Source organism: Epinephelus moara, chromosome 20 (assembly GCF_006386435.1).
Source record: "Epinephelus moara isolate mb chromosome 20, YSFRI_EMoa_1.0, whole genome shotgun sequence".
Taxonomy (NCBI): Eukaryota; Metazoa; Chordata; class Actinopteri; order Perciformes; family Serranidae; genus Epinephelus; species Epinephelus moara.
The window spans coordinates 46224561-46252457 of record NC_065525.1 but is presented as its reverse complement, the minus strand read 5'-3'; the positions used below and the strand labels follow the sequence as shown (position 1 = coordinate 46252457).

General features: G+C 42.9%; 1 protein-coding gene across 50 annotated transcripts in view; it reads right to left on the bottom strand.

Annotated features, from left to right (window-relative positions):
• LOC126408458 (pleckstrin homology domain-containing family A member 7-like) overlaps window positions 1-27897 on the bottom strand; it is a 197382-nt gene that overhangs the window by 81639 nt on the left and 87846 nt on the right. For all 50 annotated transcript variants that reach the window (XR_007571862.1, XR_007571867.1, XR_007571855.1 and 47 more), the window contains exon 4: window positions 19064-19147. Coding sequence is in view for 1 of the 50 variants with exons in the window: in XM_050074018.1 (XP_049929975.1) it covers window positions 19064-19147 (84 nt within the window). In the remaining 49 variants the exon portion in view is untranslated. The remainder of the gene's footprint in view (window positions 1-19063; window positions 19148-27897) is intronic.

The following is a 27897-nucleotide window of genomic DNA, read 5'->3' as shown; positions in this document are numbered from 1 at the left end:
GATGACATCATCAGGTACGTTTCTACAGGTAACTGTGAAACATATGTTTGATTGTATGTGGAGTGTGGAAATGAGTAAATCAGCAGCAGTTATTTGATCTCAGCGTGAATCAGATGATTCAGTCACAAAGTTTTTACAGTTATTTGATGCTTCCAGAATAATCTGTGCCCGTGTGTGTGTTTATATTGTAATCTGGTCTAGTCCAGTGTCAGTGTGAGTTTGTTGGGACTGTTTAACAGCTCGTTCTCAGGTGTTAGCCACCGCCACCGCTGCCGCCGCCACTGCTGCGGTGTTAGCTCATGATACTGGACATTAAACTGAGTGTGTTCTCACATCAGATTACTTTTGTTCTCACATCAGATTATTATTGAAAGTACTGGATTACTCTGTAATAATGTAATGTAAGTACTTGAACAGGGAAGTTACCCAACATGCCCGTCACTAATCTTGGCACTGGTTCATTTCCATGTATCAGCCACACAGCTGGTTAAAAATCCCTTTAACATGTCAAATACTGATGAACAGAGTCGTCACGTGAACACAGCAATGTTCATGTTTACATACTGTAGTATGACATTAAATATGGAGTGTGTGATGAAGTGATCCAGGTCTGAGAGTTCAGAGCAGCCGAACCATCAGAGCTGCAGACAAACATCCTCTCTGATAAAATGAATGAGTCATTGCACACAACAAACTACACACTGATCAATAACTATGTTTGCCTGTAAACATACAGACCATAATAAACAATAAATGCTTCAGTGAATCACACTGTAAAGACACACTGTAGAAATCAGGTTCAGATTTCAGTCTGAGACGTTGGCTTCATCTCATCAGGAGCTGATTTATTAACAGAGCTCAGAGTGAAATCAGACGTCACCTGCAACAGATCATCCAACCTGCGACTGTTAAACATGGATACGTCTTCTTCACTGCTTCTCATCAGGCGTCTGTTTCACCAGTATTTTTTAAAGAAGAAGAAAAGCAGTGCTCACAGCAGATCCTGTTCTGATCTATTTTTTAGACAGGAAGCAGGTTTGGACGGCCATTTTATTGGTTACCAAGGATACAGGTACAGCATGAGGCTTCTGAATTGATGACAAACAGCTCGAGCAGCTGCACAGTCCTGAGTTTCACAGGTTTAAATCACAGAGGTTCAGTGTCTTCATCAAGTCTCCAATAATCAGCTCATGTTTTATCTGATGTCCTGACGAGACCGTCTTGATGACACCAGCTCAACATTCTGATTCTGTAACAGTCTGGACTCAGACACACCTCAGACACTTTAAGGGGGCGGGACTACTGTACTGGCCTCGACAGACAGACTCCTTCAGCCAATCAGAGCAACAAAACACCAGGAACATCTTCGTCATCACAAACAGAGCCAGCTGATTAATCAAATTTTAACGAAATCCAGTTAGAAGAACAGCAAAAAATGTCTTTTCCTTCTTGACACTCGGTGAGGTCATACTGTTGTTGTTTACTTGTTGTTAATGACTATGTTTCTGCACATCACTTAGTCCGTCCCTGATTTGGCTGCTTACCTTGTCAACTGCAGTGCTGCTAAAGAGAAAAATAATCTGACCTTATGGAACAAGTTGGTTTTGGACTTTGGCTCCTCCTTTACTCACTTCCTGTTTCTCTGCTCCTCACCTGAGCTCAGCTGATACTGACCGACTGTCGGCTCGGTGTGTCGGGGGCTTTACAGCACTTTCACAAGTGCAGAGAAGGTTTGGTTAGAATAAAGAGAGACACCTCCTGATGTGAGCTGTGTGTTAACTAGTTTGTGATAATTGGATCAAACACTGGTTTGTTTGGGTGAATGTTTCTATGGTGTCACTGGAGTCTGACTGGTTCTCAGATGGAGACGATGTGCCAACAGACACAGACCAGAATGTGTCCGCTTTAAATCTATCATTGAGACACATCTACATTTCTTCAGTGCTTCTTTTCCTGCAGGGCTGATGATGAGTTCGTCTGTCACATAAATAAGTTAAGACAGGCTGAAATATTTTGGAACTTGCCGATATAATTCACAGTTTTCACAGCCAGTAGAAATAATCAATTATTCCTGTTGTCATCTATATAATCTGCATCAGGAGATTTTCTTCGACAGATTCAGACAGACAGGGACACTCTCTGTAAAATGTTTGTGTCTTTATTGATGGTGCAGCAGAAAATCAATCATGCTGATCCCTCGATGTTTCCACAAACCATCCCATAATTCTGTCTCCAGTCCTCGTCTGTCTCTAATAAAAGTCTGCTGATCATTCTGATGAGTCTTTAAATGTCTCTCCAACAGCGAATGAGACAGACATGTAACATGATCACAGATCACCTGCATCTGTCCATTGACTTTATAGAAACTGCTCCCTGTGAAGCGTCTTCATGGTGGACATTACTGCCGTCAGCAATCTTGATTTATCTATACATATTGATTCTGAATATTTGTGATGAATTGAAAATGAAAAGTTTTGATTTGAGGTTTTTCAGATCAGTATTTTGGTGCCGTCTGTCCATCCTGTCTCTGTCTCTGGTGTGTAAAGACAATGGAAGCTCCTGAGGATCCAGATGAAGACTACAGAATGATGAAGAGTAGCTGATCCCAGTTTACTGTGAATAATGAGATGTAAATGTAAAGGCTGAATTTTCGTAGTGGAGGATTAAAACACCTCGTCCCCGACTGTGTCTCCTCTCGGAGTCTCTGTCTGCTGACAGGTCTGTCACTGCTGCTGTCTCACTGTCGTCAGACAGATGAGACGTTCCACGCTGGATGTTTTATTGTCGGCGAGCTGACAGCAGGCGGAGTGTGTTGGTGTGTAAATCTCCAACCTAATTACCTCGTATTGTGTTTCTCATAGATCCTTACATGTGTGTTTCTCGGAGACGCTACTAGTTTATTAAACTTACTCTCATTTCTTTGATTTCAAAATAGTTCCTGAATAAATCTGAATATTTTCAGTTTCCATCTTTATCTCAGTTTTTATGTCGTGATGAACATGTTGTTTTTCTGTCATCCTCACCGTCTTTGTCTTTTCCTCATCGGATGAAATGAAGCGATTGAACGCAGTCTGGTCTCCGGCCTCCACATTACAAGCTCTCTCAAATCTCTATCTGTGCATGCATCATGGAAATCTCTTGACTGTGGCGTGGGCGGGTTCACACACACACTTTAGCTCTGTTTTCATTCTGCTGTCAAGAGAATTTCATGCAAACTTCTGAAAGGTCAGAAACTGTAAAATGTAAATCTGATGCATTTTCATCAAAGTCAAAATAATGAATTCACCCGCAGGATTTTAAACATGGTTGGTGTCAGGGAGAGTGGCTGTTCTCTGATTAAGAGCTGATGTGGCTTATAATTAAAGACAAAAAGCAGACAGACACTTTGTGTGCAGCTTAAATGAACACTGGCCTGTAATAACTGCACTTTGCTTTTCTTTCTGCTTCTTTGTTCATTTAAATCTCTTTATTTTTTATGATTCGTCACAGTTTGAAAAGAAGCTGCTGAAGAGCAGGAGAACGACCAAGTGTCTGTGACCTTGTTCATGAAAGAGAAAAGAAAAGGTAACAGAGACTGGGACGGAAAGTGAGATGAAGTAAACCAGAAATAGGCCTATTCAAACACCAGACGAAGTGGACCGGAGAAGAAGACAAAGCTTGATTCTTCTGTCTGACAGAAAGATCCTCCTGAACCTCTCTGTAAGAGTTCAACTTCACTGGAGTAAAGACAGAGCAGAGACAAACTTCTTTAAGTGAAAGTTCGCTCTCACTCAGTCTGACCTCTCTAGACACTAGAGCGTGGCTCAGGTTGCATTTTCCTGACCGAACCCAACCCGAGTATGAGACAATTATAACCGGCACTGTACACACACGCGGCAGAGCTGTGTTGTATTCAGGTGTTGTCAAGTAAATGACAAACTTCAGCGCCTGAATAGGCCATAGCACAACACAGCAGCATGTGAAGTGGGCCGAACCCAAGCTAAATTTTTTATTTGTTTTTTCTATTTTATCTGATGTAATATCAACCTGCCAAGGGACTACAGATGGAAACTAGCCTACGGCTATAATCTGGCATATTTACATGTATATGTTCATTAATATGCACTGTCCCTTTTTAAATAAATAAATTGAAATTGAAATTGAAATTGAGTCAAACATGAAACCACAGAACAGACTGGAGGACATTTATTGGCTGCTCGCCTCTATCGTTATGTCTGTGGGAGGAACAGGCGGCCATGTTGAGAACAAAGAGGCCACGAAAGAGATTCAATCCCACAGGAAAATAATTGTCAGAAGGATTGTGACATTTAATGAAACCTCTCAGAAGACAACAGGAAAAAGTCACCTGAGACAAACTCCCACAGCTGCACATAAAACACACGACAGGACGGCGCCCACACACAAACAGCTGACATTTAAACACAGCTCGACTCTGAGCGTACGACTGGAACATTATCTGAGAGACAAACACACACGTCCTCAAACTGAGAGATCGTTATCTTAGCTCCGTCAAAATCTGAGACACAAACTGTCTTCTGTCCATGTTGGTGAGGACAGTCAGTGTCCCTGTTTCAAAGACATAATAAGGCCTCTCTGCTGATTGGCTGCGAGGAACCGAACAGATAATCATTTCATTCAGATGTGGGAACAAAACAGATCCAGGTATCATTTAACTGGAGAAGTTTCTGTACCACGCTATACTGCCTTATTTCAACACCTTGAAGAACCCTAACACCAATTTTCAAAGCAATCAACTCTCCCAAACCCAAAAACTAGAGACTTAAAACTCAGATCAGTGATGTCATAGATTGTAAAGGCTGTAGCTGCTCCACAGACAGTAAGTGGTGACAGATGTTGTGGACAAACCTGAGAACAGTCAGAGGAACAATTCAATTCAAATCACTTTATTTACGCCTGAGGGGCAATTCCAGGAACGTTGTATAAATATGACTCCACCATATCTGACAGCTGTTACAGAGACGTTTATACAATAATTCACTTCATTAAAACAATTTGGTAAAATCTAGGGCTGGGACTTTAACACGTTAATTTCGATTAATTAATTACAGAAAAAATAATGCATTTAATGGCACTTTTCTCAGCTACCTTATTTCTGGCACACCAGTAATACTGATGCACACACTCCAGCCCAGTAGGTGGCAGTACTGCATGTACTGTAAAATTTATTTGCCAGCCACAAAGAAGATGCACAGGATGCATTGAGTGATGTCAGCGCACAAGAAGGTTTGGTGATGGAAGAGGAGACAACACTGCTTGGCTTGTCGGGCCGATGGCAGCTTGGATAAGAGCATGGTTGTGTGCAAATTGTGCAACAAAGAGTTTTCTTATCACTGCTGCACTCCAAGCCTACGCAGTGTTTCCCCTGCGATTATATCAGGGGTCCTTTTATTACACAGACTAAATAGCCTCATGTTATTTATCTTATTTACGTGAAGGCATGTCATTTCTGTCTCAATTCTCCTCTGCTCTCTGTATTACGTACGGCGGAGTTCTGCCTTGATGCACACACACACGCACACGCACACACACGCACACGCACACGCACACGCACACACGCACACACAGACAGAGGTGAGCACACTAGAACACGGCTCGGGACACATTTTCCTGACCAAACCCGACCGAGTCCGAGACAATTATAACCGAGCCCGGCCTGCACCCGACAGACTTTATGATTTTTAAGTCCGAATCCGACCCGAGCCCGATGCAGTTTGTTACCTGACAGTTATTGTTATGGACAGTGTGTAAATGACCATAAAAAGACTGCAGTTACGCACAGTCAAACACACCGCTCACACAGCAGCGCAGCACGGCACTGTACACACACTCAATTGGAGTGGTGCCTGTGTTGCGTTCTGGCATTGTCACGTAAATAACAAATTCCAGCACTTGAATAGGCCATAGCACAACACAGCAGCATGTGAAGTGGGCCAAACCTGAACTGAGTTTTTGATTTGTTATCCGACCCCTATAGCTGTAGCTATAGTTGCACTTTCAGTTTGCACTAATCTGTGAATGTAGTAGACAGATGAAAAAAGCACAGATAAATATAGATGAAAACTAATCATTTTGTTGTTTAAGTTCATGTATATGTCTAGTCATTGATTCAGTTGTCAACCAAAATTTATTTGAATTGAAGAACGTCACAACTGTCTCTGCAGACACTCTCCGACATACTTCTAGAGACTAACGTCCTGATCACACAGGAGGAGGTGCAGCATTGCCATTTTTTAAAAATTGAATGCCACAAGGTTAAAAATAAAATTGCTGCACCTTTTTATTGTTGCCAGGCAACCACCCCATCACCTCCTCACCCTAACCCTCCTGTGTAATCAATCTACACTTTCTGTATCCTGCAGTAATCAGTGTGTAGCTGCTGCCATGTTGAGGCAGAGGGTACTGTCTGTAGCTCTGGTTGAGGGTGAGAGGCTGTCAGCAGATAAACAGAGATTTGTGTGGGTACATGAGACCCTAAAAAAGAGGCTGGATCATGGGGAGTACCACCAGTTGGTCCAGGAGCTTCTCCTCCATCATGGACGTTTACAGTACTGCACTTATCAGCTGTATTCTATTGAGATGGTGCTAACTGTGCTTTGTAAAGTCGTATAGCTCTGGGTATCCAGCAACCACTACCACCAGTTTCTCCTCCATTGTTTACCACCTGTAAACTTGTTGTTGTCACCACCACAGACAGATTTCAGTAGATATCTTCGTCATCAACACACTGTGCTTGTTCAGCAGTTTAATGTTTATATCAGAGGTATTTATTCAGTTTGTTAAACTCCACCGTCTTTACGAAGTGTTCAGCTCATGTTGTTCTCACCGACTCAGCAGGGACAAGAAAACATCCTAATATCAGTATATTTATGACCTGTCTGCAGGATCATCAGAACAGGAAGAAGCTCAAACACATTTTAAATCTACTGACTGTATTTTAGATTTTTAAAATGAGACCACAGGATCCGTCTACAACCACCTCCTCATTTTATTTCCACACTGCTGCCATGGCAACAGTCAACCGAAGCACTGCCATGCTGAATTGCTGTGAAGCACCACGTGTTCACTTGTCACATTACACACATAACCTCTCTCATCAGATCCCTCATCAACAAGTAGAAGAAGGGTTAAAAATAAAACCTCAGTGGACAACCAGAGAAAATGAGAGATGGAGGAGAATAAGAGAGAGGACGAGGGTTAACCCTAACCCTAATACGAAGACGAAGATGTGGCAAGTTTCAGCCAGGGATCCTGTTTACCTCCATTTATAGAAGCAAGGTTTCACCAAACATATGTTTTCTGCTTCAGCCATTTAAAGGGTTTTACTCCAGATACATGCAGGTTCAGTGAACTATAACAGATTTAAAGGCAAAAATAATTGAACAATATGAAACTTCATGAGAGAAACAGGATGTTGTTCTAATATTGGTCTTAAAAAACTGAACTACTGAACGACAAACAGGAGATGAGAGATTTATATCAGCAGTAAATGTAAAATAATTTCCTTTGTGAGGATCAACAACAAACCCTGGGACACACTCAGAAGACTTTAACAGCCTTTAACTCACGCTGGTTTCCACAGCACAGAGGTTTTCCATGACCCACGAGCTGATGACAAGAAGACAGACAGACAGACGTGGTGCAAATAGACGCAGACACACTTCAACTACTGAGGCCCAGACAGTTATTCCATCTCTCCTGCTGCCAAAATAGGAGCTGATAAGGTTCCCCTATAGGAGCTGTAAAGTCCTGACACTTTAGCCACTTTAATCCCTGATAACCCCCGGTGCGCAGGCCTGGCCACCATACAGACACATGCACACCTCGCCCTGCTGCTAATAACACTCTCAGATGGAGTTTCAGCTCTGCTTTGACGACCTGCGAGTTGACGCCTCCATCACAGTTGAAGTTGACATCAGCGTGGCTGATGTAGCTCAGCGCCACAGCTGCAGGTGACAGATATAACCCGAGTATGAGCTGCAGTCAGGATGGCGAGCTGGGCTCCAGCTGAGATGCTCAGCGGTCTCAGTAAAAGGTGTGAATGTGAGGCTGAAGATGAGCAGCTCAGTCGAGCTGAAACTTCTCAGATGAATATAAAGGTTTAAACAGACTCACAGTGGATCGTTTCTCTGGTTCACGGGGGGTGAAGGTAGTTAGATAATCAGGGTTCACAGCCACCTGACCTCAGCCTGCCACACACATTAACAGTCATGACATCATCTCTGTGATTCTTCATGAATATTTACAACCAAACATCAAACTGGTCATTTTAACTCCCATCACTGTGACACGGCACAAGGACGATGACCACGGGATAAAGACAGGAATATTATTTAAAGTAAAAGGTAATTAAAAGTATTAAACTAAAGCCTGTAGCAATAACACACACAAGGTCAGTGGATTTAATGATTATTGGCTCTGATAAACTGAGATTAAAAGAAGTGGCCTTCAGCAGCTCCCGTCTTATTTCACTGATTAATGCTCTCAGATATACAGGAGCATGTTTAAAGTTGCACCAACACACCTGTCTGATGGGAAATATTTGTCACCATGGTTCTTATTTACAGAACTCAGATTTAATCTTTAAAATATAAAGTTATTGACACGTTATTTTTATTTTGAAGGTCAGAGGAGAATGTAGACATCATCTTGTGTCTCTGTGTGATACCTGTAAGGGTAAACTCAGATCTGATCAGACCGCACACTTTACAGTTGTCTTTTCTTTTTTTTTTTTCTCATTGTTGCCAGGCAACCACCGAAGCACCTGTCCTTATCTTAAACTCTCAGAAATTCACCACATCAAGTGATAAATATCAGTGTTGATGGCAAATTTCTCAGTGTGTCAAGTGTTTACAGAGAAGATGAGTTTCTATAAATTTTCTTTTTCAGATGTTATCACAGTGCCTACATGTCCCAAAGTGCATTGCTCCCAAGCTCCTGACACCCAAATACTCCCTAGACCTGCCCAGCACGTAGAGGTGGGACACAGTCAGCCCAACAATGGGCCACAGTTAGCCCAACAACAGACCACACTTAGCCCATCAACAGACCACAGTTAGCCCAACAACAGACCACAGTCAGCCCAACAACAGACCACAGTTAGCCCAACAACAGACCACAGTTAGCCCAACAACGGGCCACATTTAGCCCTACAACAGACCACAGTTAGCCCAACAACAGACCACAGTTAGCCCAACAACGGGCCACAGTTAGACCAACAACAGACCACAGTTAGCCCAATAACAGACCACAGTTAGACCAACAACAGACCACAGTTAGACCAACAACGGGCCACAGTTAGACCAATAACAGACCAGTTAGCCCAACAACAGACCACAGTTAGCCCAATAACAGACCAGTTAGCCCAACAACTGACCACAGTTAGACCAACAACTGACCACTGTTAGCCCAACAACTGACCACTGTTAGCCCAACAATGGTTGACTGTTTGTCAAACTCAAACTCTGTCTTTAACCTTCACATGTTGGCACGCTCTGGTTCCCAGCACAAGTCATACTGAAGATAAAATCAGGCTTCTTAAAAACAAGGTGATATTACAGTGCTTGGTTTAAGTATGTTTATAAAGCACAGATAACCACAGCACGGAAATTAATCTTAGACAAAAATAAAAACAAGGAAACTTTATGAAAGGCTGAAACGCTGTTGTGATGTGTTTCCCGAGTTCGACATAAAGAAGTGTAGAAGGTCTGCTCCACATCTTCATCAAATATCTTCATCAGACATCTTCATCAACACATATTTATATGAACCAAAATAAAGAGCCCATAAAATATAGAAGAAGAGTCTGATAAAATCTGATGTAGAGTTTTTGACCAGATGATCAGTGAACAGTGTCTGTAGTTATGAAGCTTCTTCAGTCGATGTTTCTGTGTGGGTTTAACTGGTCTCTACCAGCGCTCTGCTGTTTTACCCTCGAGGACGTTCTTCACCGTGAGTATGAAGCTGGATGATAATGCTCAGCTGTTCAGAATCTGAGTAGCGATTAAACTTTTACAGAACTGAGTGTTAAAGCCAAGACGATCGCTGCACCTCTGCAAACTGAACTGTAGTAGTTGTGTTGTGTTTTGTTTTCAACAGTGGAGCCAAACTCTGCCCTTTGTTATGTTGACACTTAAATTTAAGCACTTCTTGAGTACCAGATAAAACCTTTTCAATCAATCAATAAATCAATCAATCAATTTTATTCATAAAGCCCAATATCACAAATCACAATTTGCCTCACAGGGCTTTACAGCATACGACATCCCTCTGTCCTTATGACCCTCACAGCTGATCAGGAAAAACAGACTTTTAATTTAAGACAATAAAAGCGAGACGATTACCACCGACTGCCACAAGAGAACAAACATGGAAGAGTCCAAGCTACGTCACAAACATGTCACCCATCATGGATGAAGGTGGGGACATGAAGGTAGATTTGTTTTTTAGGTGATGTCTTTTGTTTCCACAACAAACACATGAACACAGGAAATAATGTTCCTAAAATCATCAACATGAACAGATCTGTCCAGTGAAAATCAAAAAGCTGCGACTTGATCAATCAATCAATCAATTTTATTTATAAAGCCCAATATCACAAATCACAATTTGCCTCACAGGGCTTTACAGCATACGACATCCCTCTGTCCTTATGACCCTCACAGCGGATAAGGAAAAACCTGACGTCCTTCACTCACTTAAAGACTCTGTCCTGCAGAAATGTGTCTGATTTGACTAAATTAAATTTAAGCAGAGCGAAAAATTCATGTGATAAAGACTCCCTCATTAAATCTGAGGAGCAACCAAATTTTTCGCTCTGCTTAAGTTTAATTTAGTCAAATCAGACACATTTCTGCAGGACAGAGTCTTTAACTGAGTGAAGGACGTCAGGCCTTCAGTTCTGAGCCTGCAGGTTGACACCGCTGATCTCAGGTCCATGAACTCGAGGTGAAAGCTTCACAGCGTCCTGCTTATGGAGCTGTGAGGATTCACATCAGACAGCAGGTGAGAGGCTGAAGGAACCAGTCTCATGAAAGTCTCTTCTGCTCCTCTCGAATCAAGAGCTGTTTTGTCCCGAATTTCCAGTTTGTGTTTCAAGGTCCTGCACACCCACGCACAGGTTTTATTTTTGACTGATAAAACCTTTCTGCAGGTTATTTTACAGGAAGTACAGCTTTGTTTTCTTACTCTGCCTGATAAAACCTTTTAGACCTCTCTACAGGTTATTTTAGAGGAGTGAAGCTTTGCAGCTTCGCAGCTGAGGTAAAAAAAAAACAAAAAAACTCCAGACTCATAAAAGACACAGGAAGTCAGTGAGTAAGTCGTCTGACGGTGTGCGCTCCCCCTCACAGAGCTAATCAGCCAAAATAAGTGACAACAAGTGTGATAAGCTTTGTTTATTCAGGAAATCTCCTTGACATCAAGCATGTGTTTATGTGTGAGAGCAGATTCAACAGATCTCAGCAGGACGAGTCATCACACACAGAGACTCTGATTAAAACTATCGTTTAAGTGTCAGGAGGAAAATCATCCTGAGAAGAGTTTCTAACTTTAGACTGATGATCGTCTCATTTCAGCGGTGAGGTGGAAACTTCTGGAAACTGTTGGTCATCTACAGCGGCAGGACAAACGCACAGGAGCGCTGAGTTTAACTGATGAATATCACGAGTTCATCTGATGTTCAACTAAACTTCTCAGTGTTTATGACTCTGTTCCGTGATCAGATTCTGAGGGAGAGATTTAATGTAGAGTCACTGATGTTCTTGTGAAGTAAATCTATTTTGTCTTTTTAGAGTTCAGAATAAGTTTTAAATGAATGAATGAGTGCTGATGGAGATCAGCAGCAGACAGTAACTCTGAGAGGACCTGGTGAGTTAACGGTCGAGTCAATAAGTGAACATAGCTCATTTCCTAAATGTACAACTTGTATACGCCGTAATAATATGTCGGTGAAGATTCTCATTCATCCAGGTCATGGTAACTTCAACTGGTCACTTCGTACCAGTCCTGTAGAACTGAAGAAGCTTCTTGGATGAGAGGCGAAACGTCTTCAAGAAACGTAAAGAAGTCCAGTTGCCTACAATATAGCACTTACGATTACCATGACCTGGGTGACTGAGAATCTTCACCGACAAGTTGCCATTGGGAAGAATGCCCTTCGACTGGTATGGGAATTTGAAAGAACATCTAGGAAGATGGCTGATTTCAGGAAACAACTGCGTTTCAATCTGAGATGCAGGCAACATAGGATCATCCTTAAATGGTAAATGGACCTGCATTTGTATAGCGCCTTTCTAGTCATCTGACCACTCAAAGCACTTTTTACGCTATGAGTCACATTCACCCATTCACACACACATTAACACTGGTGGCCGAGGCTACCATACTAGGTGCCTGCTACTCAGTTTTTTAACACACTCACACGCCGATGGAACAGCCATCTGGAACAATTTGGGGTTCAGTATCTTGCTCAAGGATACTTCGACATGCAGCCTGGAGGAGCCCGGGATCGAACCGCTGATCTTTCAATTGGTGGACGACCCGCTCTACCTCTGAGCCACAGCCTACACTTGGGTTCCACCATGAAAGGACACAGGGCTGACACTATCCTTCAGAGGGCTCAGAACCAGCTGCTCTATGAGAGAGTGAGACACATTCACTTCACCATTGATGCACTTAAATCCAAGACGGAACAGATACTGGAAGAACTGACAGCACTTCTACCCAGGGAAGTCCTGGAGGATGTCTCCAAGTTTGTTGAGAAGGCACAAACTTCGCAACACGCCAAAGGCAAAAAACGACAGACACAAAAATTCTTGACACTACAGTCTCGTCATAACATCTCCAATAGAACAGACGTTCTGACCTGGAGAAACAAGGATCACAACACAGCACATCTGGACATACATGAGTAGTGGGTGAAAAACTTATCAGACAGGGAGCTCACTCAACCAGAAAAGGATGTCCTGGACATGGGACTGAACTTTGCCGTAACACCAGAACAGATATCAGTGGTAGATCTTATTACTGCAACAGAGTCAGCCATCAGAAACAACAAGCTGGCAGACACAGAGGCAGAACAACTGAGATTAAAAGTATCAGCCGCTCTCACTGGAGCAAAAACACCACCCTCCAACCTCACCATCGGACAGACCGCTGTGTTATTGACTGTACCCTGGTGAGGCCATGCCATGCATCTACGGACTCCCCAAGATACACAAGGAAGGACCACCACTAAGACTCATCATCAGCAGCATCAACTCAGTTATGTACAACATCTCCAATCACCTCCCTTGGTTGGTAACACTCCACACCATTTAAGGAACTCTCAGGATTTTACCAACAAGACCAGAGATAACACTGGACTCTGACGAAACTATGGTATCATATGACGTCACTTCACTTTCCACCTGCATTCCCACCAAAGAAGCAGTTAAGACAGTGAGGAAACATCTGCTACAAGACAGCCCCCTTCCAGACAGAACCAACTTCACCCCAGACCACATTTGTGACCTGCTGGATCTTTGTTTGACCACCACCTACTGCAACTACAGCGAGGGTCTCTGAGCTAATGTGTGCTGTCTCCGTCTCTCTCAGACTCATCCTGGGTCTGTGTCTGCAGCTTGGTAAACGTGTGAAATAGGCAGAGCCGGGCCCTCCCTATAAGTGAGTTAAGCAGCTGCTTGGGGCCCCCCGGCCACTAAGGGGCCCCCAGATGGATGCACCATAAACTGAATTGACTGACTGTCACACCTCTGCACAGACCTGGCAACCCTGTTATTTACAATGAACTGCAGCCTAATTGTTCATAGGGCAGCATGTGAGGATCTACATGTTTGTTTGATCAAAAAAACTGGCAACGAAGACTATTGAGTCAACATCAATGGTCAACATATATAACGTGACCTGTAGCAGGGCAGGGCCCCACGGACCAGGGGGCAGGTGCCGTTCACTGAACAGAGCATGCGCAGTACCGTCTACGAAGATGTCGAAGCGGACACATCCCTCAGGAGCGGAGAAGAGGAAGAAAAAAAGGTGGAGGAGGCAAAGAAACATGTTCAAGGTAAAGTCAAGTAAAGCAACGTGTCACCAGGATGGGCGATTTGGTGAGTATGTGCAGTATGTGTTTCTGCAGACCAGTTTGTTGTTTGACTAATGCACTCAGTGTAGAGTTTCAAGTGATTATGGTGAAGCCTATCATTCAGCAAGGGTGGTACATCCTTTACTTTCAAGATAACTCATGGAAAACATTAAAAGCAGCATTGGTCGGGATGCACAACATATCAGTCAGTCATACTGTGGAGGTCAGAATATGAACAGTATGAAAGGATTAAAAAATTCTTTAAGCACAATTCTGTTTTTACAATAATTGTTATTGAAACAAATAAAGTAATTAATATATCACTTTTTCAGAAGAAGCAATACTCAAATATTTTGGTGGTGGTGGAACCAGAGTGGATGAAAGCACTGGGAAGTGAAAATGTTTTAAAATTACAGTTCACTGTGTTGTCTTCTTGTTCATGGATGTTAATAATTGCTTATATTTCATCCCTCTGCATGTTATGTATGTTCTATTTGAATTCTCACACAGCAACACTCCTCCTCCTGGTTCATCCACAGAGGACACATGTTCAGATGTGTAAATTAATAATGTCTTTGTTCACAACAATTTGAACTCATGTATGATTTTTAGATAAAATGATTAAGATACTGATATAAAGTAAGAGACTACAAGAAATTCTTAATGATAAATGTTAGTTTTTTTTCCTACCAGGCCCATCATCATCATCATCATCATCATCCCACACTGAAGCTGACTCATCTTCAGCCCCTGGGGCTGGTTCCACTGATACATTTGGTAAGTTTCATGTTTGCTGCCAAATTGTGGAACAAAAGTTACTAAAGCTTTTGCAACTGATTTTACTCCTCAGATCGAGTTGTAACTGCTGATCAAAGCCACCCAACATCTGTTCTTGAGTGAGTGAGTGAGTGAGTGAGTGAGTGAGTGTAGCAGTAAACTATGGCCCATCATGTTAATAGAGGTAAAAATGTAATGCATAAGGTTTATGATTGCATACGGTATCTGGTTTTGTGTCTATTTATGGCAAAGTAGGGCCCCTGGAGCTTATCCTGCTTAGGGCCCCCAGATGTCCAGGGCTGGCCCTGGAAATAGTTGTTATCTTATCTTATCCTCCTGACAAACACACTTTAACACTTTACACACATTGTGCTTTTGGTTTATATTGCTGCTGTTTTTTATATTTATATAATATTAGTTTGCATCACTTTAGTGTTTTTTTTTATTTTCTGTGTGTTATTTTTTTTAATGTTCTCTGCAACACTGTGACATTGTCGTGACATCTTTTAACAGGCTGAGACTTCAGATTCATCGACTGGGTTCTCTGCATCATCTCTTTGTTCTATTTGTCATTTTGTGTATATTAAATTATACAAGAGTAAATCTATCACACTTGTGATATGTAAAACCAAACCAATGGGATACAAGATGGTATTGTCAGCATAAATATGTCCATGTGAGAGAGGAGCTGAAAACACAGAATATTCATGCAAAGGGTCCTCATGCGCTTCCTTTACGACCCCTCTGTCATCTCTGAGGGTCTGACTTAAAACCAAAGACAGTTATAAAAAGGTTATAAGCAAGTATTGAAAGCAATTTACCAAACATAATGTTTGTATCATAGAAAGGCAGCCTCTTATCAAAATCCATAATGATGTCATCCACAACAGCAGGTCAAGCTGTGACCCTGCGACCTGACGTCAAACTGTGAGTCAAATATAAAACTGTCCTGTTGATTTTAAATTCATATTCTCTCATTGCTCTGAGTCTCCCGTCCCTGCAGCAAAGACAAATGTTCAGCAGCACCACGACTGCTGCAGAGGAATAAATTCAATTCTGTTTTTGTTTTTTAAGTTTGCTGCTTTTTGCTGAATGTATTCTGCAGGCTGACATCCAGACTCTACTCTCCCTCCTGAGGGTGTGTGCAGGTGGATTTGTGTAGAAGGGCTGGAGCCTACAGAACTGCAGTCAGTGGACTGAAAACACTGTGAACGCTGTCAAACATATCACTGCCATTTGAGCTTTTTTCCACACAAACTGGTTCACAGTGCCCACAGCAAGATGGGAGTCATTTTTCTTTTGGCTCTGACAAAACCACACAACCATTAACTAATCCAGCCCCTCTGCAAAGCTTCCTGAAGAGTGTTGTTTTTCCCTTGTTTGTCTTTGGATTATAGTCGAGGTGTTTTTCTATATTCAAGCTGCAGGATGTGTTTATGTAAATTTCCTCAGTCTTATTGACCTACTTTACAATGTGGGGCAGCCGGAGAGAAGAGTGTGAGATCTATTGTGAGACAGAGATGGTCCGTATTGTGGTGAACGTCTGGTGTTGGGTTCAGAAATCTTTATCTACACAAAGACAGTGAAATGTCTCCTGATCAGGTGTGAAAGACCTCCGACCTGTTATAAAGGAATCAGGACTGTGTCTATGTTTTCTTTTAGCTTCAGAGATAGATATTCTGGGCTTAACTAGAGTCTCTATATACAGACTCTACATTCAGTGAATGTAGAGTCTGTAGGCAAACCCCAGAGATCTTGCCTCCAGAAGAAGAGCGGAAGAGCCCTGGTTTCCGGTGCTAAGCTGTTTGTAGTCCGCGTGATATTGACCAATCACATTTGAGCCGGTTGCAGTTGTTGCCAGGTTAAACGCTCCGTGCAGTGAACTAACGAGGTGGAACATAATTGGCGTCACTGCAAACTCTGAATCCATCACAATGGTTCAGCATATTTACTTATATATAAACGGAAGTCGGAAACGGAAATTCGCCTCCTCAAACCGGAATGCCAAAAAATCGAGGAACTGCCCCCAGAGGCTGTATCGCCGTCTGCTGGAAGTCAGATGCCGAATACAGCCGATGGGTTCTGAGAATGAACTACTCCTAACCTATCTGACAGTGTCAGCTCATCTCTGACCCGTAAAGCACTTAGAATCACACAGGACCCTGACCATCCACTCCACCAATACTTCATTACCCTCCCCTCTGGCCGTACATACAGGCTACCTCTGTGCAAAAAAAGCCAAGTTCAATAAGAGTTCCATTCCTGCAGCTCTGCATGCCCTAAATGTATGAATAACATCTGTCTGACAATGTTCCAGCCTGTGGTGTGTTTGTATGTCTATGTAACTGTTAACGTCATGTAACCCCCGTTTTTCTGTTAATGTTTTGCACTGACTGTAAAAAAAAGAATTTCCTTGCAAAAGACTAAATAAACTAAACTAAACTAAACTAATATAGAAATATTTTTGAATTCTTACACTGTGAACACCAACATACCCTTCAGCTCAGCATTAAAGCAACATTTTAGGAAATGCACTCATTCAGTTTTTTGTTGAGGTGACAAGATTAAAACCACTCTGATATCTGAACTAATCACGACCTGATGAAACACATTGATCCGATGATAAAGTTGTTTTAAATACTAAAACTGTTGCTGCAGTTTTATTTCTTTAGACTTTTTCTTTTCTCTGTGCACCCTGGACATCAGAGAGGTGTCACCTGAAATCCATCCTCTGCTTCACTGATCACAGCTGATTACTTTTGTTTAACTGTAAGACCAGACACAGAAGGAAACAACGAGCCTGGATCTAAAGTTAAACACATCCGACCACCAGCTCGTCTAAAGCTCAGTGATTAACAGGTTATATCCTGTTTATACGCCTCTGACACAACCACCAATACTTCAGTGGATTCAGTTTAGAAAACCAATATCCAGGCTGAGACTTGATCTGTGCAGCGGTGATGCTGCTTTAACTTCTGAAAACAGATTTCTGCACATCAGCGCAGATGAATCATTTTTAATATGACAGTATAAATTACAGCTGCACCCTGAAGGCTAAAGATTTAAATACTCAAATTCTGAAAGTCGAGGAGTCGCGTATTTTTGTTTGTCTGATTGTTTGTCAGTCAGTGTGTTTTGGTCCGCAGATTTAGCTGCAGACACAGACCCAGGGTGAGTCTGAGTGAGACCAAGACAGCTACAGACACAGACCCAGGGTGAGTCTGAGTGAGACAGAGACAGCACACATTAGCTCAGAGGGCTAACCTGATTCGTTTACTATATTATGTGAACGCTGCTGTCACCCTGAACGCTCCACTGAGCGCGGTTCAAACTCTTCGTGGAGGGAAAAAAAAAAGGAACAAATAATTAAAAATTTATTTCGAACAGCCAAATCTGATTCAGCGGACATAACTTTAAGTCGTGTTCAGCCCTATCATAAACTTAATCAATGTTTGACGAAATTCCCTTTCAGCCAATGCAGTCCTCACAGACCGTGTTTAGCTGCCACTCAAACATGATTGGTCGATACACGAGGCAATGTGACTCAGATCAGTAACTTCCTGCAGTCTTTAAATCACCATGAGATGTTTATCTCTGCTGTCTGCAGTCTTTATGCTAAGCAATGCTAAGCTAACATAATAATGAAACAAATCGATCTTCTCATCAAACTTTCATAAAGTTAAAAAACAGATGAAACTAAAAGTTCAAACTCTGATGGAAGAGACAGATTTTACAGACTCCTGCAGCAGCGTCACTGAGCAGCGATGGCGTGCTCTTCACACATCCAACAGTTTCACTTCTTTATTTAAGAGGCAGTGAAATCAAACGCCCACATCTTTACTAAAAACAGCTCTGAACCTCAAACCTGCCAGAAACTCTCAGTACACAAGAATAACCTGATAAACTGAGAAGAATATGTACATGATGACTGTGAGGATGTCTCCAAAGTCAAACAGAAGGTCAGACAACAAGAAACGACACTAAAACAAATCATCAGTCAGATTTGTCTCATTGCTCAGCATCACCTCATCACTTTAAAGAAAGAGATAATAAAAGCAGCTCACAGCCTGACTGATGAACATACAGTAAGTTTTCAGGCAGTTTGAGTGTTGACATGTTTCAGCTGCAGAAAAATCATGTGTGTGTTTTCGTTTTTATGTGACAGAAGAAACAAAATTGATCACTCACTGTTCCTGCAGGATAAAGTCCATGTTCTCTGGAGAAATCTGTCCCGTCACAGGATGGCGAAACGTGGTGGTCTTCTGGTTATGACTGCAGTGACAGAGGGTGGAGACACACAGGAGACAGAATTAGCCACCTCGCTGCTCTGTAAATACTATCGCCGTGTTCACAGCGACATGAGACGATCAATCCCCACAGGCTCTGTTCAGACTCTCCACCCTGATGTCCCTGACGTTCCCAGCCCTGTGCAGAATGTGAGGAGAGGCTGCAGGACCCCCCCCCCGACCAACCACACCCAAACTGCCCTGTGTGACCAAAGTGACACGCTCAGCACAAAAGACTGCACAGTTCAGGCGGGGGCCTCCATCAGTTATTCTACGCCTCAACCAGAGTGTGAAAGCCTCCAACAGGGTAAACAACATGGGTGTGTGTGTGTATGTGTGTGTGCGTGTTAGGTGAACAGGAGCTTGAACCCTCACATCAGACAGCTGACAGTGATGCTGATGTTTTTACTGAAGTTTGAACAGACCTGATCTGAGGTCAGTAAACAGTCAGTAGATTCCTGTTCCTGATTCGAGGTTACACACAGTGGCCGTCATCACCACCCCCACCAAAACTGTGACGAAAGCTGCTGCACAGCTGATTATCAGTCACCAACACTTAAACAGACCTTGTGTGTGTAAAGGTTCAGAAACCTTCTCTCATCTCCAACAATAATGAGTAGAAACAGCACCTTCAACGCCGCACAAACTCCTGCCTGATGTCACAGTGGATCAAACGCTATGGGATGACGAGGTTTCCCTGGAGACACAACAGCAGCAGCTCCATGACAGGGACTTACAACATCATTATTAGATCACAGCATGACGACTACACACAACATGTCACATGAAACATGTCACATCTCAACACGCTGCCGTCTCCTCAGCTCACACTGATGTCAGTTAGTGTTCCTGCCGTCAGCTCAGCCACCTCCCCCACAACCAGTACTCACAAGGAGGGCAGACCTCCACCCAGGCCAAATACTCAGTCACATGGTGTTCAAAAAACTAAAACGTGATTCATGGATCTGCTCTGGTGCCTTCCTCGACCTCTGATACACCCTCCCACCAAGTTTCATGAACATCACACCAGTAGATTTTCTGTAATCCTGTTGGATCCCAGTTATTTTGTCTCCAGTTCAGGAGTTTGTGAATTTTTCCCCAGATTTGGATTTTGTGTTTAAGTTTGTGACAGTGAAGCCCAGAAGGAGCAGACCTGGGTGTAATCAGCTGACACACCAGTCAATCAAACACCTTTAACCATCTTTAGTCAGTATGCCCTTTCTGGAATCTCAACATTTAAAACTGAGACAGTCAGGGCATTGGTAGGGTAGTGGATAGTGCTGGCGCCCCATGTACAGAGGCGATGCCTCGCTGCAGCGGTCGCAGGTTCGACTCCGGCTTGTGACCATTTCTGAATTGTCACCCCCCTGCTCTCTCTCTCACCCCCTTTCACTCTGTCCTATACAATAAAGGCAAAAAAGCCCAAAAAATAATCTTTAAAAAAAATAAAACTTAGACAGTCATGATCAGTTACTGCACTCGTGTCTCAACCTGCAGCTGAACTGCTGAAGCTCTGCCTGAAGACTCCGACCGGACAAACAGCTGAGACGTCTGTTAGAAAACACAGTTTAAACCAACACATTCACACACGTGGTTTAAATTAAATCCAGTTTGTGCTGCAGGGTCGGAGGAGTTTGGTCTTCTCTCCTCCTGCTGGCTGCGTAACGTCGACACTCTCAGCTGCTGCAGGCCATATGGTGATTCGTCAGGTACCAATAAAAAAAACAAACAAACATCCACAGCACAGAGTTTAATTTAAGGCCTGATGAATCACCTACGGTGGCCCACAGGGGACTCCACTCACATTTACACATGAATGTTTGACAGGCGGCCATAGAAAATCGCGACAGAGTAAAACGCAGAAAAGGTTTCGAGGATCACAGAGAACCTTTGGTCTGAATCCACGAGGAAGGAGAGCGGCCCAGGACTGGAGCAGGTGTTCCTCATGCTGCCAGAGAGTGTGTGTGTTACAGGACAAAAACACACAACGCTGCAGATAGTAACATCCCTCAGGACGATACGCTCACTGTTTCTACATAACACGATGAATTAATGATCGTCTGAACAGGATGGAAATCTAATCGATCAGTTGTAGGAAAACAGATCGTCCTGACAGAGCCGTGGGTTACGACTGAGACTTTCACAGTCCGACAGCCAGCGATAAACTCAGTGCTGTTTGACTGATAACAGACACCTGGGTCGATCCAGGTGATGTCACGTTACATTAAGATTAAAGACGTGGAGGAAATCCTTACGACCTGTTAAAGGTGAAAACACACAGTTCATACTGTGACCTTTTTTAACCAAACTTTTTTCTTCTTTCTTCAGAAACTGATAAGCTGATGTCAAATTAATTGTATTTATAAGAAAACAGCAGAATATAAATAAAAAGAAATCTCTCCACCCACATTATTTGGCTGTGCCGATACATTTCTAAAAGGCATGAATATGTATGAAGGACGTCTTAATGGATCACACTAAAACATCTGAATTACTCCGACAGGAAAATGTTACATAAGGACTTCAATTACATTAGTAGGAAATGATGCAAACAGGATTAATACACCATCAACATCATTATTATATGAATGGTTTATTATGTTAATGTGAATTTATTCACTAGAAACAGATGCTTCTTAAACTGCTCCACAAAACAGAGAAAAGCCAAACGTCTGAGTGTGAAGAAAAAACATCTTATTACATCATATTAAACACAACGTTGTGACGTCAGACAATAAATCAACACATGATACACAACAGTTAATACTCATGTTAATCATAACATGACGATAGAAAAATAAAACCATCTTTCATTCACACATACGTGTCAGAACCAACAGCTGCATGCAGAATTCATAAAGAGCTTATGAAATAAATGCAACATGTTAAACCCGTCAACTCTGATCGCTCTGCTGGACGATGACATGGTGACGAGGTATTTATGAGCGCTAAGGACACCTTAAATCTTCTCTGTGAACCGAGCAGTAAATTTAGAGATCGATCAGACACGTTAACACAAAGACCTGGTCATCTATCAGCTGATGTGTGAAGCTCTGCTGCTGAATGGGAAACTGATAAATTCACGTCTGTCGGCGTCCTGAGAGGCTGTTTATGATGCAGCGAGGTTCAGAGATATAATAGACGTGATGGTGTCGGTGCAGAGGAGCTGAGGAAACGATGACCTGAGCTGAGAGATAAAATACTGAGAGCAGAGCTAAAAGCTTTAAACAGCAGCCCTTTAACACAGATAATAAAAGACATGTTCATAATGTTCCTCACAGCTCTGGATTCTCTTATTCTCACAGACAGAGACCAAACAAAGTCTGACACATTCATGGTTAACGACAGATGATCAGATTCTTCCTCAAGCAGCCAACATTAGCTCCACCCTCTTGTCCAAATATGGTCACTTCTGGCTCCAAAAATCCAAGATGGTGACAGCCAAAATGCGAGTCCACAACACTTACATAAATACATGAAATGAGCGACATGTGACAAAGTGGTTTGAGCCCAAACAGAATTATCAGCATTTTAGAGTCTTTAGTTCATTGTTTTGGTTTCAGAGCAGCTGCAGCAGGAGGCTGATTTATCTCTGTCCGACCCTCCGTGTGTCTCACAGCGACTATAACCACTGTGCCAGACCATAATATCTCAAACACTTAGCTGGCTGTGAGTCCACCTCCTAGTGACCCAATAAAACCATAAATTCAACAAATTATTATTACTAAAAAACATGGAAAGCAGTGATGTCCATCCATCCATCTTCTAACCGCTTCACCCTCGTGAGGGTCGTTGGGGGGTGGAGCCTTTCCCAGCTGACACTGGGTGAAAGGCAGGGTTCACCCTGGACAGGTCACCAGACTATCACAGGGCTGACACATAGAGACAGACAACCATTCACACTCACATTCACACCTATGGACAATTTAGAGTCACCACACCGGGGATCGAACCGGGAGCCCTCTTGCTGGGAGGCGACAGTGCTAACCACCACACCACCGTGCCACCCAAGCAGTGATGTAACGGATCAAATATATATGATCACTTATTAACAAGCTGCCACACGTCATCAAACTAAAATTGTGACTTAATGTGATGAAGATAATGTTCGATCTATTTGATGAATTACTCGTCAGGTTCATTAAACTTGTTGCTGTTTGTGTTATTACAGACAGAAACATGGCGCTCCACAGCCGACAGGGGGAGGGGCTTGTTTCACAGGGCGGAGCCTAAAGTTTAATCAACAGAACTTATTTATAAATCAGGTTTCATCAAACACATGAAGACAAATGATTATCTGATAACTCATGACTGATATTTCCTTTAATGAATAAACTGTAAAACTCACATTGACTTGTTTATCAAAGAGTTTTTGGTTTTTGTTTGTTTTCACGTGTCTTGTTTTGTGTTTTGTTTGTGGCAGCACCTTCACATGGTGAGATCTCTGATACGAGGTGGAGATTAAGTGCGTATTAACTGTACGCCAACAGAAACTATCTGCACCTGCTCCTGTACATCAGAGGAGAATATGGTGGTCTTGTTTGCCATGTATTATATCTCACATTATTCTGCTGTGGCTCAGAGGTAAGTGCACCTGAAACACAGCATCAGCTAAAAGCAGAGTGCAGCTATAAAAATATTCTGTTGTCCCATAAACTTAAATCTCCGAGGACAATAGAGGCACTTCACTTTGTGAGTTCGCTCTCCAGCCCTGAGAGACTTACATAACGAGCTGAACTCCCACTGATTAAATTAGCCTTCCTGATGCTGACACTGTGTACACAGCCTCCCATGAAAAGTGAGGTGTTCACCTGCAGGGTGGTGCTGATGACTCCGGAATATTGATTGGTTGAGTCAGAGCAGTCAAAGCATGTGTGGAACTGCAGACGTACTGTTGGACATTTTTCAATTTGAGACCTGATACAGTGTTTGGTGTCAAAAGGAACATCGAAACAAGCTTGATGCTTTTTGGACACATTGAGACAAAGGGACACCTGTCCACCTGTTACAGACGGGGGTGGACGGATGAGACAAAGGGACACCTGTCCACCTGTTACAGACGGGGTGGATGGATGAGATAAAGGGACACCTGTCCACCTGTTACAGACGGGGTGGATGGGTGATGCTTTGGGCTTTTACGTGACCGTATGAGTCACTAACATGAAATCAATCTCAGTCACTGTGTAATACAGGAACAGACTTTAACACAACGCGAGTACCAAAAACAGCTGCTGAGGCTGAAAGATGTGACCCTGAACACAACATGTTACCTACATGTGATCTACATACAAGCTTAACATGACTTCCTCTTCATACTGACTGAGTTTATGCAAAGAGCATCAGATCTGTCAGTTTGAACCTGCGTCTGCATCGACTGTTAGTACATATTAATCATTCCCTCCAACAGTCTGCAGCACATCATCCAACAAAGTCCCCAAACATGTTGAGTCCTTCTTCTCTGTAGTTTGAGTTCTCAAACCTGAAGCCACATTTTTAGGACAAATACAGCTCCATGTGGATCAGCAGGCGGGTCCTCAGATCAGACCGACATGAGTCTGATGGCACCGATCAGCTGCGCTCATGGTGCGCTCGTTTTGTACTCGGAGGTCGGAAGTAGGGTTGGGATCCGGATCCGTTTCTTTTTTGGAACCGGGTCCAAAGTTCCGGTTCTGGAACCGATTCCATCACTTTTGGAGTAACGGTTTCTGCAAACAGTTCCTAGATTGTAAAAAAACAAACAAAAAACGTCATGTGCATTTCCATTAGAGTGCGGCACGGGCCGCATATTTCTGTCTGAACCCGACCGAGCCCAACATTATTTAATGACTAAAGCACTGAGTTTGTGTCTCACAGTTGTCATGGTTACAAGCTATTTAACAGGCCGGGCATGCACCGTGGGTGCTCAGCGGAGAGGGAGACCTCCGTGTTTGAGACGGGAGCGGGTGGCGGGAGGTCCGACGCTTCCAGCGAGGGGAGAGGGAGAAATATAACAAAATAAGATAAAATAGGAAAAACCTGTCTCCCTCTTTAATTTTAATTTCAGCGTTTATTCAAGGCGGAGGCGGGCGGTGGGAGGTCCGAGACTGAGACTGAGAGCGGTAGAAACAAACAGCCAATGTGTGTGTGTGTGTGTGTGTTCTGTTCAGGTGTTGTCACGTAAATAACAGTGCCCAAGCATGAATGCATATAAGTATTTTTTTATTACATTGCTGTGGTTAATTTGAGATAACAGTGTTACTGTAGAAATCAGAGAATCACTTTTTGTTGCTATATATTCTAAGGGAGATGATACAAGCTCTAAATCTGAAATACACACCATTTTCATCTAATTGTACTGTGCAACAGTTAGAATAAAGGTTTTGTATTTGTATGACTGCATTTGTGTTTATTATATACTTGTTTAAGTATAGCAAGTATAATGAATATAATCAGAAATACTTTAAATGTAGGAAAAATGTAGGAATCAGTAAGGAATCGGAATCGTTAAAATCCTAACAAGTCCCAACCCTAGTCGGAAGTCAGAAGTGGGAATAACATCAACTCAAAGTTGACAACAGTTTTTGCATTCTAGTTGACAACGGTGGATAAGTCGGAAAAAAACATGGTCATTACCGTTCTACTGTTGGGCTAGCCGTTCAGTTGATAATAACGCTCTATGTGGCATTTTGCACATACAGACAGCATAGCAACATGCCCATGGATAAAAATTTAACAGTACTATGGGAATGACTGAGCTAATGTAAAACAAATAAGACAGAACTGCTATAAACAGTACTTTATCAGAGTGTTTACTCACTATGTATGTGACCGGCAGCCATCATGAATTCGTAAGTCGTGGCTGATGCGGTTGCTTTGAGTTTCTGAGTTGGAAATCCAACCTCAGGGTGCGTTCGAGTTTAAACTTCCGACTGGGAACTGGGAATTTCCAACCTCTGAGTACAAAACGAACGCAGCATCAGACACACTTCATATCGTACATAGATTTTCTCTGGCACCTGTTTCAGCTCTGATCGCAGCAGGATTTTCTCTGGCACCTGTTTCAGCTCTGATCGCAGCAGGGACTGTACCTTTCTACTGAAACATTCAGATTCAGATTCATCTCAGTTTCTGTCCACTGAAAGTCAAAAAGAATTTTTACTTTGTTATTAACACACAGCTTGTTGTTGTAAAAACCATCCTGACAGTGAATCTAGACAAACAGTTCAGATAAAAAGGCTTTATGACATCTCTTCCTTTTCATACCAGCATCATGTCTCAGACTTTAATTTGGGGTTTCGTGACAACAGATCTAAAGGAAGACACAACTGGTTCTTTTCAGGCCTGTAATTCTGAACTACAGAACCAAAACAAGCTGTTCAACTGAAATGAATCATGAAAAGATGCAAAGACCACAGCTCAGTGAATCTGTCATTTGTTGGTCTTCTATTGATCTGCGTTCATCAGACTGACTCCTGCAGCTGAGGAAGACTTTGTTTCTTCCTCTGAGGCTTCTGTGACATGAAGGAATTGAAGTAACCCTTCCTCCGCTGTCAGCTGCTGAGCTCTGCCCCGCTGACTCTGCTGACCCCGTCAATATCCACGGCATTTATGAAGGACGGCTGGTAAACCTCAGGGGTTACGTCAACACCATGACAGCCCTCACAAAACACATCCCGCCTCTCATGCAAACACACATGATCTCTGTCCCTGGTGTTCAGCACACACGCTGCACCTGCTGCGTCACATGACCTGCGTGTCACTGAGTCTCTCCAGGAACTCCAGTTGCTTCATGCCAGTTTGTCCTTGAGCCAAGTTACTGGAAAACAAGTTGTGCTGTTGAAATGATTCATCGACCGACCAACACATTTTTTCATCAGAGAGTTTCTGTAACGGACTCATCTGAACGACAAATGATCAACAGATAACTGATCAATAACCAAACTAAATCTAATTAGAGTTCAACTTCCTGTTAGTCCTCCAGCCAGAAACAGTCAGCTCATCTTAACGTCTCATGAGTGTGAAACTGTGCCAATATTTTTATGTTCAGACATCAAAATGTCAGTGAGGTCATACTGAGCCCTGATTGGCTGTCACTGATCGGTAAACGGCCTGTTGATAACCTGACTGGCTGTCACTGATGGGTCCAACGGCCTGTTGATAACCTGATTTTCTGTCACTTATCTGTAAAACTGCTGGGCGATAAAACAACAACCAGAATTATCTGAATTATTATAATATATTATCATATAGTATATAAACTTCCATGTTAGAGAAATACATAAGGGGGGGATGTTCAGAGGGACGTTCAGGGGGACGTTCAGAGGAACACTCAGGGGGACGTTCAAGGGGATGTTCAGAGGGACGTTCAGGGGGACGTTCAGAGGGACGTTCAGGGGGATGTTCAGAGGGACGTTAAGGGGAACGTTCAAGGGGATGTTCAGAGGGACACTCAGGGGGACGTTCAGGGGGACGTTCAAGGGGATGTTCAGGGGAACGTTCAGAGGGACGTTCAAGGGGATGTTCAGAGGACACTCGGGGACGTTCAAGGGGATGTTCAGGGGAACGTTTGGAGGGACGTTCAGGGGGACGTTCAGAGGGATGTTCAGGGGGACGAACACAGGTACGTTCAGGGGGACGTTCAAAGGGACATTCAGGGGCACGTTCAGGGGGACATTCAGGGGGACAAACAAAGGGACGTTCAGGGGGACGTTCAAAGGGACATTCAGGGGGACATTCAAAGGGACGTTCAGGGGGACA